The 16,197-nt window shown below is 56.9% G+C and overlaps 1 protein-coding gene across 2 annotated transcripts in view; it reads left to right on the top strand.

The window, feature by feature from the left end:
• Positions 1-6,142: 6,142 nt before the first annotated feature.
• Positions 6,143-16,197, top strand: part of EVPL (envoplakin) — a 22,776-nt gene continuing 12,721 nt past the window's right edge. The window contains exons 1-9 of one of the 2 annotated variants that reach the window (XM_023211766.1): positions 6,143-6,192; positions 11,288-11,387; positions 11,755-11,909; positions 11,991-12,117; positions 12,864-12,989; positions 13,176-13,214; positions 13,375-13,536; positions 13,622-13,729; positions 13,849-13,944. In XM_023211766.1, the coding sequence (XP_023067534.1) occupies positions 11,325-11,387; positions 11,755-11,909; positions 11,991-12,117; positions 12,864-12,989; positions 13,176-13,214; positions 13,375-13,536; positions 13,622-13,729; positions 13,849-13,944 (876 nt within the window). In that variant the 5' untranslated portion in view covers positions 6,143-6,192; positions 11,288-11,324. Of the gene's footprint in view, positions 6,193-7,540; positions 8,327-11,287; positions 11,388-11,754; positions 11,910-11,990; positions 12,118-12,863; positions 12,990-13,175; positions 13,215-13,374; positions 13,537-13,621; positions 13,730-13,848; positions 13,945-16,197 lie in introns of those variants that run through there. The other variant, XM_023211765.2, reaches the window with a different exon arrangement.

Below are 16,197 nucleotides of genomic sequence, written 5' to 3'. Positions count from 1 at the left end.
CTCGGCTCACTCCACCTCCCGGGTTCAAGCAATTCTCCTGCCTCAGCCTCCCGAGTAGCTAGGATTACAGGTGCCCGCCACCATGCCCAGCTAATTTGTGTATTTTTAGTAGAGATGGTGTTTCACCATCTTGGCCAGGCTGGTCTCAAACTCCTGACCTCGTGATCCACCTGCCTCAGCCTCCCAAAGTGCTGGGATTACAGGCATGAGCCACCGCACCTGGCCCTTTTTTTTTTTTTTTTTTTTTTTGGGATGGAGTCTCACACTGTCGCCCTGGCTGGAGTGCAGTGGCGTGATCTCGGCTCACTGCAACCTCTGCCTCCCATTCAAGTGATTCTCATGCCTCAGACTTCTGAGTAGCTGGGATTACAGGTGCCCACCACCACGCCCAGCCAATTTTTTGTATTTTTAGTAAGACAGGGTTTCACTATGTTGGCCAGGTTGGTCTCAAATGCCTGACCTTGTGATCCACCCGCCTCGGCCTCCCAAAGTGCTGGGATTACAGGCGTGAGCCACCATTCCCAGCCAAAGTGATCATGGTTTCTATTCTCTGTTCCAGGCAAGCCCTACCAGGCCTGCTGGGTGACGGTCAGGAGCGCGAGGTAGCTAAGGATGGCACTGGCCTTCGCTGCTGGGTCCCCTGTCCGTTCCTCTCTTCCTGAATGTTGTTTGGATGTGCTGTCTCCTCTCTGGTTTTACGTTAAATCAGTGAGAACTCTTGGATTCCCTTTTTGAAATGAAACAGTGCCTGGCTTGGTTCCGACCCCTTGCCCTGGTGGCAACCTGAGCCTGTCGCCGTGACTGTGAGGTGACAGCCTGTGATGACAACCCATAGCGGCCCTGGGCCATAGCGGGGACTTTCCTCCCAAAAGCAGAGGCAGGCGCTTCACCCCCCTAGGAGAGGAAGGCCGACGCCAGGGACTTTGAGGGTGGGACTGTGCTCTGTTCATTGTCATCGCAGTGGCAGTGCTAATTTTTCACATACGAGGTGTCGGTCGTTAGTCACACACAAAAAAGCTAATTGATCACAGAATTCTAAACAGCACAATTCTGTCTGCAGCCTTGAAAAGCTTGGGACATTTAGAGGTCTAGGAAAATATCCAAAGATAGCAAAAATATGTGTTGGTTCTAATTTTTTGTTGGAAGACACTTGTTGCTACGGAGGAGATGGAAAGCAGATTTAGCTGTAAAATTTATCGATGTTCCAAAGCAAAGAGAATAAATTGGAAATTGCCTGTATCCTGACAACACCAACTGGAAGAATCCAACCTGTTGTTCTGTTAGATGTTAGGGACACTTGGGAGCAGGATCTGGGAGGGGCCGTGGCTGGGGGCACCGCCCAGAGCCAGCTGGGGTGGCAGGCTGTGCGCGTTGCACAGAGTAGACAGGCCCTGGCCTCTGGGTCCACCCTCTGCTCTAAGCACATCTGGCACAGAGTGAGGGGCTCTGCAAGCATCCGCTAGAGGTATTATTATATTATTCTTCCGAGATGAGGTTTCACTCTTGGTGCCCACACTGGAGTGCAGTGGTGCAATCTCGGCTCACTGCAACCTCCGCCTCCCAGGTTCAAGCAATTCTTCTGCCTCAGTCTCCCAAGTAGCTGGGAATACAGGTGTGTGACACCACGTCTGGCTAAATTTTTTTTAGTAGAGACAGGGTTTCACCATGTTGGTCAGGCTGGTCTCAAACTCCTGACCTCAAGTGATTCCACCTGCCTTGGCCTCCCAAAGTGCTGGGATTACAGGCATGAGCCACCGCACCTGGCCAATTTTTTGTATTTTTAGTAGAGACAGGGTTTCACCATGTTGGTCTGGCTGGTCTTGAACTCCTGACCTCAGGTGATCCACCCGCCTCAGCCTCCCTAAGTGCTGGGATTACAGGCTTGAGCCACCGCACCTGGCCTAGAGGTATTATTATTTGGTACAGACTAAAGAAAATATCTCAAACAGCCGGGCATGGTGGTGCATGCCTGTAGTCCCATCTACTTAGGAGGCTGAGGTGGGAGGATCGCTGGAGCCCAGGAGGTCAAGGCTGCAGTGAGCTAAAATCACACCACTCACTGAATTCCAGCCTGGGTGACAGAGTGAGACCCTACCTCAGAAAAAAAAAAAAAAAATTATCTCACATGACAAATACTGATGGAATATTTGTGAGGACCTTTTCAGACTGTTAGGGTACTCTGATCTGAGGCTGGTGGCCTGGTGTTTGGCTTTTGCTCCAGATTCCTATATCACCTTAGCCCACTAGAGGCTATTATCTGCTGAGCTGCTCTGCACTGGTCCTGAGACCCACAGAGAACTTCTTTAAGGCAGTCAGGGTTTTCTCCTCCAGCCATCCCTTTGCGGTGGCAATTTTGTGTTGGGAATGGGAGCCTTGCTTGTCCATGGTCACTGCCTGTGGCAGATGGTTTTGTTTGCCTTCATGAACTGCAACTCTCTGTTCTCACGCGCCACTCAGGGTTGAACGAATCCTCACCACTTGGAAAAGAACCACATCCTTTCTGCTAGGCCAAATTTCCCCTGGATCTTTTTTTTTTTTTTTTTTTTGAGATGGAGTTTTGCTCTTGTTGCTGGAGTACAATGGCACGATCTCGGCTCACCACACCCTCCGCCTCCCGCGTTCAAGTGATTCTCCCGCCTTAGCCTCCTGAGTAGCTGGGATTACAGGCATGTGCCACCATGCCCAGCTAATTTTTGTTTTTTTAGTAGGGACGAGGTTTCACCATGTTGGATAGGCTGGTCTCAAACTCCTGACCTCAGGTGATCCGCAACCTCGGCCCTGCAAAGTGCTCCCCCAGGGATCTTCTGACCTAGCAATCCAGCTATGATGGGCAGGTACCTGGGCTGGTGAAAGCTGAGTAACGTTAGCTGCGGCTCATCTGTGGAATGGAGACGGGTGTGGCTGTGCAAAGGCCTGGCCAGGCAGTGCCTCCCATGCTGCCCGAGAAGAGGCGTGAGGCAGACAGAGCAGGTGCCCAGGGTCCTCTGAGTTCGTGGATCCCTGCCCTGTGCTTACTAATCCATTGCCTCTGAGCACACTCCAGCTCCTGTACGACAAGGGCAGCTGCGTCTCAAAGTTGCTGGGAGGAGACAGTGAGGAGGTTCCCCCAAAACGTTCTGAACCCCAAGAAAGTGTGGGACTGCTGTACCCTGCGTCGATGGGCACACATAGCTGAGAGAGCCTTCCACTCAGCCAGCCTGTGTCCTTGTCTTCTCCTTCTCAGGAAGTCCTCCTAAATCTATGCAATGCCATTCAAACAATAGTTTGGGTCTGATGAGTCACTGTGTGTGCTGGGCAGTTTAACCTCCCCTTTCCAGCTTCCTGACAATAGAGACAAATCAGGCAGCTATGAGAACTGCTTGTTCCTTCATTTTCATGTTTGTCTGTTTGTTTTATAAACCTTTTTCTCTTTCTGACCAGTGAACAGTGCCAGATGCTACCAGACCCCTGCTGCTGCAGTGCAGCCAGCAGAACGTTTTCTCAAGCGGCCACATGGGTCATTATCTTGGCATGGACAGTTAGCTGGCTGCCTCCATCAGACCTGCACTTCTCCAAAATAGGGCTGCAGGTCCCCAGACCTGGCTAGTAAGGATAGCTATTATCTTAAAGGTGGCAGAGAGGCCCAGAGCCCTTGGGTCTACCAGTTCCTGAGCAGGACTGGCTGGGGTGCAGACTTCTGGAATGCACGGATGGCTCATGCACCAGGTGGCTGCAGGGGCTGGGGAGTGAGTGGGCTGCACCAGCACCAGTCCTACAGCTGAACTGGGGCTGGTGCTGTGGGTCCCCTTTCTCCCAGGGAAAAGGGATGGTTCAGAGTGAGGGACAGATACCCTAAGGTAGCCTTGGTTTTGAGGATTCCAGGGGCTCCCTCTATGTTTTCTTGCCATTTAGTATGAGGAATTCTGCCTGCTCTCTTAACACACACAAGGTTTGGTTGTTTTCTGTTTTTTTGGAGTTTTTGTAGTTGCTTCCTCTAAACCTTCCCTGTAAAAGTCCCAAAAGGAATCACTAGCACCTGTTCCTCCCCACTCTTGTCCAGTTAGGCACGCTGTGCTACCTTTTGCTTCTCTCTAGGCTGACCTTGGCATTTCATTTCTTTTTATCAGACTTGCTAGGCAGACTCACAGCCAAAAGAGCCTCCTCCAGGTGGCCCTGCAGATTCCTGGGCCACAGCCTCTGCCCCCCAACCCTGTACCTGCAGACAATGAAGGAGGCTGTTTCCTTGAACCCCCAGTCCGCCAGATTGTGCTCCTCTAGGCCCAGCTGGAGGAGGGCACCTCTGCTTTGCTCAGCGGGCCACGGGAGTGAAGGGAAGAGGCCTTCACTCAACCTCGGTCCAAGGGTCTGGCAGCGGAGCTTTTGTACAAACAGGGCAATTTCCTGAGACGGCAAAGCCTCGCCTCATCAGGAACACATGGGCGCCTGGCAGCTTACGGCTCCTGGGGCAAAGGAGGCAATTACCACCATCTGCCTCAGCGGGGAGAAGAATGCCTCCCCACAGGAGCCCTGAAGCTGGAGGAGAGAGTGGGCACCCGTGGGCTTAACTGCTGGCACACTTGCCAAGTGGTCACACCGTGGCCGGGCTGCACATGTGCCCAGCTGTGTCCGGCAGTCTTGGAGCCGAGAGTCTCACTGTTTTTGGTCTGATCAGACCTCTTGCTCAGGTCCTGAGCTGGGTGAGCTGCCAGCTGCCCACATCAGCGTGGAGCTCCAGGCGCAAGGAGTGAGTAAGCTGCCGCACAAAATCATGGCTGGTAGAGGGCTGAGCAGCCCCAGGGATCGTTTCATCTCTAACCTCTCAGTCCACCAAGGAGCAATCCAGGGCCAGGCGAAGGGAAGGACTCACCAGGCCCTCAAAGTGGGGAGATGCCCTCTTTGTATGCATGCCTTAATTTTGTTTTTTTTTTTTGAGACGGAGTCTCACTCTGTTGCACAGGCTGGAGTGCAGTGGCGCAATCTCGGCTCAATGCAAGCTCCGCCTCCTGAGTTCACACCATTCTCCTGCCTCAGCCTCCCCAGTAGCTGGGATTACAGGCGCCCACCACCACGCCCAGCTAATTTTTGTATTTTTAGTAGAGATGAGGTTTCACCATGTTAATCAGGCTGGTCTTGAACTCCTGACCTCGTGATCTGCCCGTCTTGGCCTCTGAAAGTGCCGGGATTACAGGCATGAGCCACTGCACCCAGCCGTTTTACATTCTTTTTCCATAGTATGTCTTTGAAGTCTGGCATGAATTTTGCACATAGAATACATCTCACTTGGTCCAGGCACCTTCAAATGCACTACAGCGACACACAGCAGGGCCTGTGGTTGCAGAAACCGACGCTGAGGGTCTTGATCCAGGCAGTCAGCCCCATCTTGGCCTTTTGGATAAAGGGCTCCTTTCTCTCCAAAGGGTGAGACCAGAGGTGAAGCACAAAGACAGCCATGCCCCACTCTGTGTCCCTGTCCTTTCTCCTGTTTTCTTCTGGGGCCAGGGTTGCTGCCAGATGACAGGAGCATCCCACGGTGAGAGACCGCCTCAGGGCTCGGGGTGTTCCTGCCTGCCGCCTGGCAGCCCATATCAGAGGAGCCGGGCCTGATTTGATCCGGCATGAGAAGATCACGCCAGGAAGTCAGCTCTTGTTTTTCTTGCAGTGTATCAATTAGCCCTTAATCTCCGGGGCGTGTGGGGGCCCCTGCAGTGCTCATTTCCTTCCTGGAGGGCTTCTGCAGAGGCGGCAATGCTCGAGTGTTCCAGACCTCAGGCTCGCTGCTCTCTGCCCAGGGCACCTCCCCCTGCAGAGCTCAGGGACCTCGCCCGGCTGCTCTCTGTCTGAAGTCTGGACACCTGTCCCCAGGGCCCCACTTCCAATGACTGCCACCTCCCAGGGAGGGGCCTAGCTCAAAGGTGAAGCAGCCGGGCTCGGTGGCTCATGCCTGTAATCCCAGCACTTTGGGAGGCTGAGGTGGGTGGATCACCTGAGGTCAGGAGTTAGAGAACAGCCTGGCCAACATGGTGAAAATCCGTCCCTAATAAAAATACAAAAATTAACAGGCGTGGTGGCGGGCACCTGTAGTCCCAGCTACTCAGGAGGCTGAGACAGGAGAATCGCTTGAACCTGGGAGGCAGAGGTTGCAGTGAGCCGAGATGGCGCCAGCGCACTCCAGCCTGGGAGACAGAGCGAGACTCGGTCTCAAAACAAAAAAAGGTGAGTCAGGGAGGCCAGGGTGAGCTGGCGTTGGCCCCCGTAGTCATTCACACAAACGGCTCCTTTCTGAAGACAGTTGATTGCAGGCAATGAGTGCTTAGAAGACAAGTGTCACCAGGAATAAAGGGGGAGTAGGCTGGGGCAGAGGCTGAGTGGCCTGTCATCTCTGGTGCCATCTCACTCATCACAGGGGCTGGGAGCCGAGGACACTGGAGACCACTTTATTTCCTCATCGCTGTCAGAGGCTGCCGCTGCCCTCCCCACCCCCACTGCCCCGTCAGCTCCTCCACCTCCAGGAATGGGGGTCTCCTGCATCCCCTCTCCACGGCCGAGTTCAGGGACTTCCCATGAGATTCAGCCAAAAAGGGTGCAGGACTTTTTTATCCCATGGGGGCCTGAGGCCGGTATCAGGTGTCGGTCCCTGGTCTCCCCCATCTGCTGGGACCTTTCTCTCCTGCCAGGCTGTGTTTTGTCCTCAGCAAGGCCTGCCAGGATGTCCAGGTGATGTCACCCAGCCAGCCTGTTCCATCCCCTGACTCCCCCTCAAGCCCTCCTTCCACTAAAACCGCAGGGGTTTCAGGAACGACCTGGAAAGCGACGCCACCTCCGAAGAAGGGGCCCGTTACGCTGGGCAGTGAAATGAGCGCCTGGAAAGGGGGATGGCATCACCCCCTTCTTGAAGATGCTCAGAGACACCACAGAAGTAAAAGGCAGCAGCCCTGGTCCCCAGTGTGAGGAAAAGACCAATAAGCTGGCATCACTGTCTGCCAGTCAATCTGACTTCACAGAAGCCACCAGGGGCCATTTCTGGGTGGGGGAAGAGGCAGGTGGGAAAAGCCAAGTGTGGTGGGTTCCCGGGCCTCAGCCAGAGCCCAGGCTTAGTGGCACCTGAAGCCAGCCCTGGTGGCACCTGGGGGAGGGCGTGCACCAGACGTCCCTGCCTCTCTGAAGCTGGCCTGAGGATCTGAGGATCTCAGTGATGCGCGTCCTACTGCACCGGGCTGCGAGCCCTGCACAGATGGTGCACAGAGCCCCGCACACAGCCAGCCAGGAAGACAGGCCGGGGAGGCGGGGACTGCTGCACTGTGCACACTTTATAAAACGGGCCCCGGTGCGGTGGCTCATGCCTGTGATTCCAGCATTTTGGGAGGCCAAAGTGGGTGGATCACTTGAGGTCAGGAGTTCGAGACCAGCCTGGCCAACATGGTGAATCCCCTTCTCTGCTAAAAATACAAAAATTAGCTGAGCGTGGTGACGGGCACCTGTAATCCCAGCTACTTGGGAGGCTGAGGCAGGAGAATCGCTTGAACTTGGGAGGCAGAGGTTGCAGTGACCTGAGATTGTGCGATTGCACTCCAGCCTGGGTGACAGAGTGAGACTTTGTCTCAAAAAAAAGAAAAAAAATGGACTTTGTGCCAGTTGTCTGGAGTGAATGTCCCCTGGCTGCCCCATCACGTCGGTGGAGAGCAGAGAGCCAGGCCCTGGGCTGGCAGGACACCCCCTCGTCTCCTGGGGGATTGAGAGCTGTGGGTGGAGGCCTGCCTGGCAGCAGGGCCTCTGAGCTGGTTGGAGGTGTTTATTAATCCTGAGCTCCAGGGCTGGGGCCTCTCCGCTTAGCCTGCGCCTGCATGTGCACGTCTGTTTTCAGCCCTATCTGTCCTGGCCTAACTCCTTCCCCATCTGGGTGTGATCGCCGCCGCACTCCCCTGGGCATGTGGGTGTAACAAGTCCAAACCTTCCGTGGGAGTCGGGCAGGCTCGGCCCCGCCCTCGGGGCTGCGCCCTTTCCTCCCAGACTGGTTGTGCAGGAGCAGGCGTGAGTGTGGTCGTTGTGGGTGCATGCGCGGCCGGGCCCGGCCGCCCGCTGCCTCACCTGCAAGGAGGGGCCTCCCAGAAACTCCCTTTGCCAGTGCCCAGCCGCCCCACCTCACCAGACTGAGCTGACCAGCCAGCAAGGACGCCCGCTGCCTCCCACCTGCCCTCCTGCCCTCCTTCGCCAGCCAAGCCCAGCCTGAGCCAGCACCTGCCTTTCTGACCATGTTCAAGGGGCTGAGCAAAGGCTCCCAGGGGAAGGGGTCCCCCAAGGACTCCCCAGCCAAGGGGTCCCCCAAAGCCTCCCCCAGCAAGCACAGCCGGTGAGTGGGGCTGGGGAATGGGGAGCCGGGAAGCTGGGGTGGGGATGGTGCCAGGCCCAGGTCCTTGAGCCACCTGGCGGCAGCGGCAGCCGAGAGCCCAGGACCAGCCCCGTGCTGGCATTTGGTGTCCCAAGGCCAAAGGGCCCATGAGTGGACTCTCTCCCGGCCTCGGGAGCCGCAGGCCTAGGCCGAACTTCAGCCCTGGCAGGAGGCAGGGGATGGCCTGGGGCTCCCCACATCCTCTAAGGGGGCCTGCGGGCCACGGATTGAGGCTGCTCAGTGGGAGAAGTGCTGGACAGGAGCCTGCACCAATGCCCTCCTCTGCCAGAGGCTGGGAGATGGGAGAGCCTGGCTGTCTGACTGCAGCCCTGCCCCAAGGCTCTACTTGACTGGGATGACCCTGGGGCCTGGGTGCAGGGCATGAGGACTGAGGGGGTGGGATGGGGTCCCTGGGGTAGGGCCGCAGGGGCTGTGCTGCCTCCTGCCTAAGCCACAGCCCTCCCCAGAGTTCTCACACAGGGCCTTGCTGTATTGAAGAGTGAGGGGTTCCTGGCCAGGCGCGGTGGCTCACGCCTATAATCCCCGAACGTCAGGAGGCCAATGCAGGAGGATTCCTTGAGCCCAGGAGTTCGAGACCAGCCTGGGCAACATAGGGAGCTCTTGTTTCTATAAAAAACTAAAAATAAAAGATAGCCAGGCATGGTGGCTCACGTCTATTGCTTGAGCCCAGGAGTTTGAGGCTGCAGTGAGCCATGACCACACCCCTGTGCTCCCGCCTGGGTGACAGAGTGAGACTCTGCCTTAAAAAAAAAAAGCCTGGTGCTATGGCTCACGCCTGTCATCCTACCACTCTGGGAGGCCGAGGCAGGCGGATCACTTGAGCCCAGGAGTTTGAGACCAGCCTGGGAAACATGACGAAACCCCGTCTCTACAAAAAATACAAAAATTAACTGGATGTAGTGGTGTGTGCCTGTAGTCAGAGCTACTTGGGAGGCTGAGGTGAGAGGATCACTTGAGCCCGGGAAGTCGAGGCTGCAGTGAGCCGTGATCACTCCACTGCACTCTAGCCTGGGTGACAGAGCAAGACCCTGTCTGTTAAAACAAAGCGAAACAAAATAGAGCTGGGGCTTCCTTTTCCGGGGGGTGTGGTGCAGGGAGCACTGGGCCTCCCTTGGACCACCCGGCTCTCTGGGGCCCAGCCCCGGCTCTCTGTGGATGTGCTGGGCCGCGTTCTTGCCACTCACTGACTTCAGCTCCTCTGCAGAGGAGGCAGCAGCCCGCCTGGGCCCAGGGTGTTGAGACAAGCACAGGCATGAAAGGCTGGTGTGGGAGTGGGGGTGCCCATTACCCCGATAAGGATCAAGGCACCAACAGACACCAAGGCTGGGCGTCTGGGTGGACGGGAAAGACAGTGGTGAAGACTCTCGGCTAACACTCTCGCTGAGTGACCTGTCCTCCCTGGGGTGTCTGAGCCCCACCCAGGGTGGAGTGTGCAGCTCCCAGTGGGAGCAGCCATCCCAGGAGGCAGGACCTGAGCAGGAGTGCCCGGGGCCCAGCGCCTGCAGCTCCCACTGTCCAGGCAGGCTTCCCAGCAGTGTGCTCCTGGCCTGGGGCAGCTCAGTCCTCAGGGCCCTGTTGGCTCTACTTGTACTTGTAGCCCCTTCACCTCACGTGCGATCCACTCGTTTGACACGAACTTACTGAGCACTTACTGCATGCCAGGAGTGTTCTAGGCACTGGAGATGTCTCTGTAAACAGAACCAACAGGCCCTGCCTTCAAGGCACTAACCCTCTAATGGGATAAAAACTAACACGTGCTGGGTGCCGACCCTGCACCAGGCCTGCACTGGATGTTTCAGATGGATAAATTCAATTAATGCTCACAATAGCCCTAAGGCATAGATATTTTTATTAAAATCCTGCTTTACAAGTGAGGAACCTCAGGCACAGAGGGGTTGAGTAACTTGCCCAAGGTCACACAGCATTAATGATGGAGCAAGATGAAACCAGGCTGTCTTGGCCACAGAGTTCTTCCAGACTGCTGTGCCTTCACCAGCACTGCCCCTTTGCCTGGGGTGGCCCATCCTTTGACCCAGTTCAAGGCTTCCCCTGCCCCAGGATAATGATCCCCCATAAGGCACTGTGCTCATGAGGCTTGGACCACTCTGCCCTCTTTTAGGTCTGCTTGACCTCGTGAGCTCCAAACAGTGAGTGCATGCACACAGCAGGTGCTCTATGGAGGCTGCAGGGCGAATGCACAGAAAAAGCCCTGGGGTGGAAGCAAGGCTTCCTCTCCGTCCCTGACCGTGTGACTCAGAGCAAGTCAGGGCCCAATCTGGGCTTTGAACCCTCAACTCTGGAGAATGTTAGGGTGCCCAGCAGTCTCTTGTGCCTCCCCCCCCCCCCCCCCGACACGGCTCCGACAGTGTGAGGCTCCTCTAGACAGCTACTGGAGCCTCCGTTCCGGCAAAGCCCCCCGGGGTGGGGGAGGTATGGGGGATCACAGGGCTGGAGCGGGAGGAGGTAGGGGTGGAGGACATGCTGCTGCCTCCCTGCCCCAGCCAGCCCAATTGCCCCTCCCAAGGCCCAGCCCAGCTGGCTCAGGCACTACTAGTGGCTGAGCCGGTGATTCACTGACTCGGGGAGGGAAGCAGCAGGCAGCTGGGTGGGGTCGGGGACTCACTGCCAGCACAGCTGGCTGAGACTGGGACACCGAGGCCGCCTGCCCCCCAGCACCACACAGACCTGAGACCCTCACCTTTGACCCTTCATGTGGGCAGTGCTAACACCCCCAACCAGGACTAGCTCACAGAGCCTCCTGCAGAGAGAAACCCCAGTGTCGGGGCAGTGAGCTAGGCTGTGGGGGCAGGAAGGGGTGGAGGGAGGGCAGGGGATGCCATCTGGGTGGGGCATAGAGGGGCCTCATCCACCAAGCTGCCCGCTGTCCTCTCCACCCACCAGGGCTGCCACTCAGGAGCTGGCCCTGCTCATCTCCCGCATGCAAGCCAACGCCGACCAGGTGGAGCGGGACATCCTGGAGACTCAGAAGAGGCTGCAGCAGGTGAGGCCCAGGCAGCAGTTGGCAGGGCATGGGCAGGCTGGGTGGCATGGGAGGCCCATCATCAGGACTGGCACTCCCTGAGTGCCCCCTGGTGATGGCGAAGATGGAACAGATGACCTTTGTCCTGCACCGCCCATCCCCTAACACACGACGGGAGAGAGGACTTGGCTTCCTTCTTTGCTGGGCTCCCCTGTGTCCTTGTCACCTGCCTCACGGACGTCCTGGGCCTGACCCTGTGCCTGGCGTGGGCCTCAAGGTTGGCCAGCATAGCTAGGGTCCCAGAGGCGGGGCTCAGGCCCACAGTGATGGGGCAGCAGGGGTGTGGGGGTTCTGGGCCCTGACGAGTCTGCCCATCCCCTGCCCATAGGACCGGCTGCGCAGTGAGCAGAGCCAGGCCCTGCAGCACCAGCAGGAGACGGGCCGCAGCCTGAAGGAGGCCGAGGTGCTGCTCAAGGATCTCTTCCTGGATGTGGACAAGGCCCGGCGGCTCAAGCACCCTCAGGCTGAGGAGATTGAGAAGGAGTGAGTGGGGCTGCGGCAGGGCTGGGGGTCCCCGGGGAAGACCCAGGCCCAGCCCTGACCTGCCGGCCACCTTCTTGACAGCATCAAGCAGCTGCACGAGCGGGTGACCCAGGAGTGTGCGGAGTACCGTGCCCTGTACGAGAGGATGGCACTGCCCCCCGACGTGGGACCCAGGGTCGACTGGGCACGTGTGCTGGAGCAGAAACAGGTCAGGAGCTCAAAGTCACACCCTAGTGTGATCAGAGGGTGATACGGAACTGCATTTAATCCAGGGTCTGACTGTAGGCTTGAACCTGGGGTGGCTCAGGGGTCTGGGCAGGGAGACAGCAGAGCAGACAGTGCAGTCAGGGAAGACTTCCTGCAGGAAGAGGCACACACATGAAGAAACCTCAGAGGGGTTAGAAGGCTCGGTTGGGTCAGGGTGAAATAGTGAGGAGAGGACAATTCCAGAAAGAAGGAGCAAAGGCTCCTGCCAGGAGGAAGCCTGGGGTTTGACGGGAAGTGGGGATTTCTGGGCAGGTGGGCAGAGCCAGGTCATGGGGCATTCTGATCCCTGGGTGAGGAGTTCTGCTTTGATGCCACACAGAAGGGGTGTCATGATGACAATAGAGGGACAATGAGGAAGGGCCCGGGTGGAGCAGGGCGTGCTGAGGGCCCTAGAGCTTGGCTGGAGGTGTCCAGGCAGGAAGCACTGAGGCTGGGTCACAGACAGGGCAGGATGGCGCTAGGAGACTTCGCAGAGGCTGAGCCCAGCGTCTGGGAACCAGTGGGACTCGGGCCACTGCAGAATGACCTCGCCCCTGGGTGAGCTGCAGGGCATGCACCCGGGCTGCTCCCACGCTCGTCCACGCTCTGCCCAAATGACCAAGTCCGCTTCTCGCGGTGGGAGGCCTGTGGGGTTCTCTGGCTCCCCACCGCGGTCCTGTGGGGACTGAGCCGCCCGCTGTCCTGCAGAAGCAGGTCTGCGCCGGCCAGTACGGGCCGGGCATGGCGGAGCTGGAGCAGCAGATCGCCGAGCACAACATACTGCAGAAGGAGATCGAGGCCTATGGGCAGCAGCTGCGGAGCCTTGTGGGGCCGGTGGGTGAGCTGGGAGCATGTCACATCCCGGGCCAGCCCCAGCCCCTGTTTCTCCAGTCAGAGCCAGAGCTAGATCGGTTGGACCCTGGGGATAGGGGTGGGTGGGGTATGGCTGCCCAGATCTTAGGGGGCCGTCTCCCTGCACCCCACCTCTTATGGAGTTGTTTCTCTCCTTGGTCGAGGCAGGATGCAGCCACCATCCGGAGCCAATACCGAGACCTACTGGTGAGCAGGAGGGAGGGTCGGACCGGGTGGCTGCGGGTGGGCGTGGGTGGCCGCCCGGACCCTGCACGGGGCCAGTGTTCCTGAGCGCGGCCCAATGGCGTCTTTTGCCCCCCACTTTCTCTCTCCTCACCCTGCTGCTGGCGGCGGGTCCTGAGCACAGAAGGCGGCGTCGTGGCGCCGGCAGAGCCTGGGCAGCCTGTACACTCACCTGCAGGGCTGCACGCGGCAGTTGAGCGTCCTGGCGGAGCAGCAGCGCCGCATCCTGCAGCAGGACTGGAGTGACCTCATGGCCGACCCCGCGGGCGTGCGGCGGGAGTACGAGGTTGGCGGGGAGAGGTTGGGGCCGGGTGGGGGCGCCCAGGGCCATCCTGGTCCTCACCGCCGCTCCCCACCCGACTCGCCCCCAGCACTTCAAGCAGCACGAGCTGCTGAGCCAGGAGCAGAGCGTGAACCAGCTGGAGGATGACGGCGAGCGCATGGTGGAGCTGCGGCACCCCGCGGTGGGGCCCATCCAGGTGCGCTGGGGGCAGGGCGAGAGTGAGAAGGGACGTGGTGGGCAGGGAAGAGGGGGAGGTGGGGCGGACGTGGGGTGGAGGCGGAGCGTGGTCCGAGGGCTTCGTGCTGCCGTCCCCAGGCCCACCAGGAGGCCCTGAAGATGGAGTGGCAGAACTTCCTGAACCTGTGCATCTGCCAGGAGACCCAGCTGCAGCACGTGGAGGACTACCGCCGGGTGAGCCCTCGGGCAGGCGGCAGGGGCGGCAGGGGCCGCAGGGGCGACAGGGGCGGGAGGTCCCACAGCACACCTGCCACAGGAGAGGCACCGCACCTCAACTAGACAGAGCTGGCAGGGCGCAGTGGCTCACAACTGTAATCCCAGCACTTTGGGAGGCCGAGGCTGGCGGCTCGCTTGAGGTCAGGAGTTCGAGATCAGCCTGGCCAACATGTTGGAACCCCATCTCTACTAAAAATACCAAAATTAGCCAGACGTGGTGGCACGCGCCTGTAATCCCAGCTACTCAGGAGGCTGAGGCAGGAGAATCCCTTGAACCCAGGAGGCGGAGGTTGCAGTGGGCCGAGATTGGTCCACTGCACTCCAGCCTGGGTGACAGAGAGAGATTCCATCTCGAAAATAAAATAGAGCTGTGTGGTTGCCACTTGGTCCCAGAGGGAAAGTAAAAGCATGGGCACATTCTCAACAGGGTGAAGCGGTTCCCGGGGGGTGAAAATTGTTTCTTAATGGCAGAAAAATATCTTAACTCTTATTATGCATGAAGTACAGATTCACAAACAGCATATCTGTGGTATTAAAATTTCATGGGGGCCAGGTGTAGTGGCTCACACCTGTAATCCCAGCACTTTGGGAGACCAAGCCAGGAGAATTGCTTGACCCCAGTAGTTCCAGACCAGCCTGGGCAATATAGTGAGACCCTGTCTCTATACAAATAGATAAATCTCTATCAAAATAGATAAATAAATACATAAATAAATAAAATTTTATGGGGATGAGGTGGGGGGAAATTAAAAGATTTCTTAAAAGCCTCTTTAGGAGAACAATAATGAAAAAAGGGGTTGAGAAAACCTGATATAATATACAACTGGGATTTGGGGACAGATAATGTTTCATACATTTTCCTATAGATCCAGAAGACTGTGATCACACACATTGACAATAGTTCCATTAAAGCACCTGAGATGCTTCTTTAAAGCACAGCTTCTTCTTCGGGGCTGGGACAAGTGCAGCCCCAATACCCTCTGTCCCAGCAAGAAAGACTTCAGGTGCTGGAGAGAGGCAGGTGTCGGTGCCCTTCATTTGTGCGGGGCCCCACACAAATGAAGTGAAACTTCATTTCACTTACAAAAATTAAGTTCAGTGCACGAGTAAGACCGCATCTGCAACAGCACAACAGTGATCAAAGGTCCTGCCACCTGGGTAAGGAAAAAAAAGACCGACCAGAGTAGGGGAGAGTAACGGTTTAGGTTTAGCTGGTTTGTTTATCTGGTTTAGGTTTAGCTGGTTTGTGTTTAGCTGGTTCAGGTTTAGCTGGTTTGTTTAAGTAGTTTGTGTTTAGCTGGTTTAGATTTAGCTGGTTTAAGTTTAGCTGGTTTAGGTTTACCTGGTTTACATTTTTCTGGTTTAGGTTTAGCTGATTTGTGTTTAGTTGGTTTAAATTTAGCTGGCTTAGGGCATGATCTTGGCTCACAGCAGCCTGCTGGGTTCAAGTGATTTTCATGCCTCTGCCTCCCGAGTAGCTGGGATTACAGGTGCCCGCCACCATGCCAGGCTAATTTTTGTATTTTTTTTTTCTTTTTTTTTTGAGACGGAGTCTCGCTCTGTTGCCCAGGCTGGAGTGCAGTGGCCAGATCTCAGCTCACTGCAAGCTCCGCCTCCCGGGTTTACGCCATTCTCCTGCCTCAGCCTCAGGAGTAGCTGGGACTACAGGCGCCCGCCACCTCGCCTGGCTAGTTTTTTGTATTTTTTTTAGTAAAGACGGGGTTTCACCGTGTTAGCCAGGATGGTCTCGATCTCCTGACCTCGTGATCCGCCCACCTCGGCCTCCCAAAGTGCTGGGATTAAAGGCTTGAGCCACCGCGCCCGGCCTAATTTTTGTATTTTTAGTAGAGATGGGGTTTCACCATGATGGCTAGGCTGGTCTTGAATTCCTGACCTCAGGTGATCTGCCTGCCTCAGCCTCCCAAAGTGCTGGGATTACAGGCATGAGCCACTGCGCCTGGCCCAGAGTCCCTTTCTTCTGTCTCGTGCCCCTCAGAGTTCTGTTCTAGCACAGTAGTATCTGCCAGCATCACCTGGGGCCTGTGGGAGGCAGGCATGTGGGGCCCACCTGCACATCGGATCCAGCAGGTTTACTTTACTGGTTTAGTTTAGTTTATTGGTTTAGTTTAGCTGGTTCACATTTATCTGGTTTAGGTTTAGCTGATTTGTGTTTAGCTGGTTTAGGTTTAGCTGGTTTGTGTTTAGCTGGTT

The sequence above is a fragment of the Piliocolobus tephrosceles genome, chromosome 16 (genome assembly GCF_002776525.5).
Source record: "Piliocolobus tephrosceles isolate RC106 chromosome 16, ASM277652v3, whole genome shotgun sequence".
NCBI lineage: Eukaryota > Metazoa > Chordata > Mammalia > Primates > Cercopithecidae > Piliocolobus > Piliocolobus tephrosceles.
Note: the sequence above shows the minus strand (reverse complement) of the source record. Positions and strands in the feature narration are given on the sequence as shown.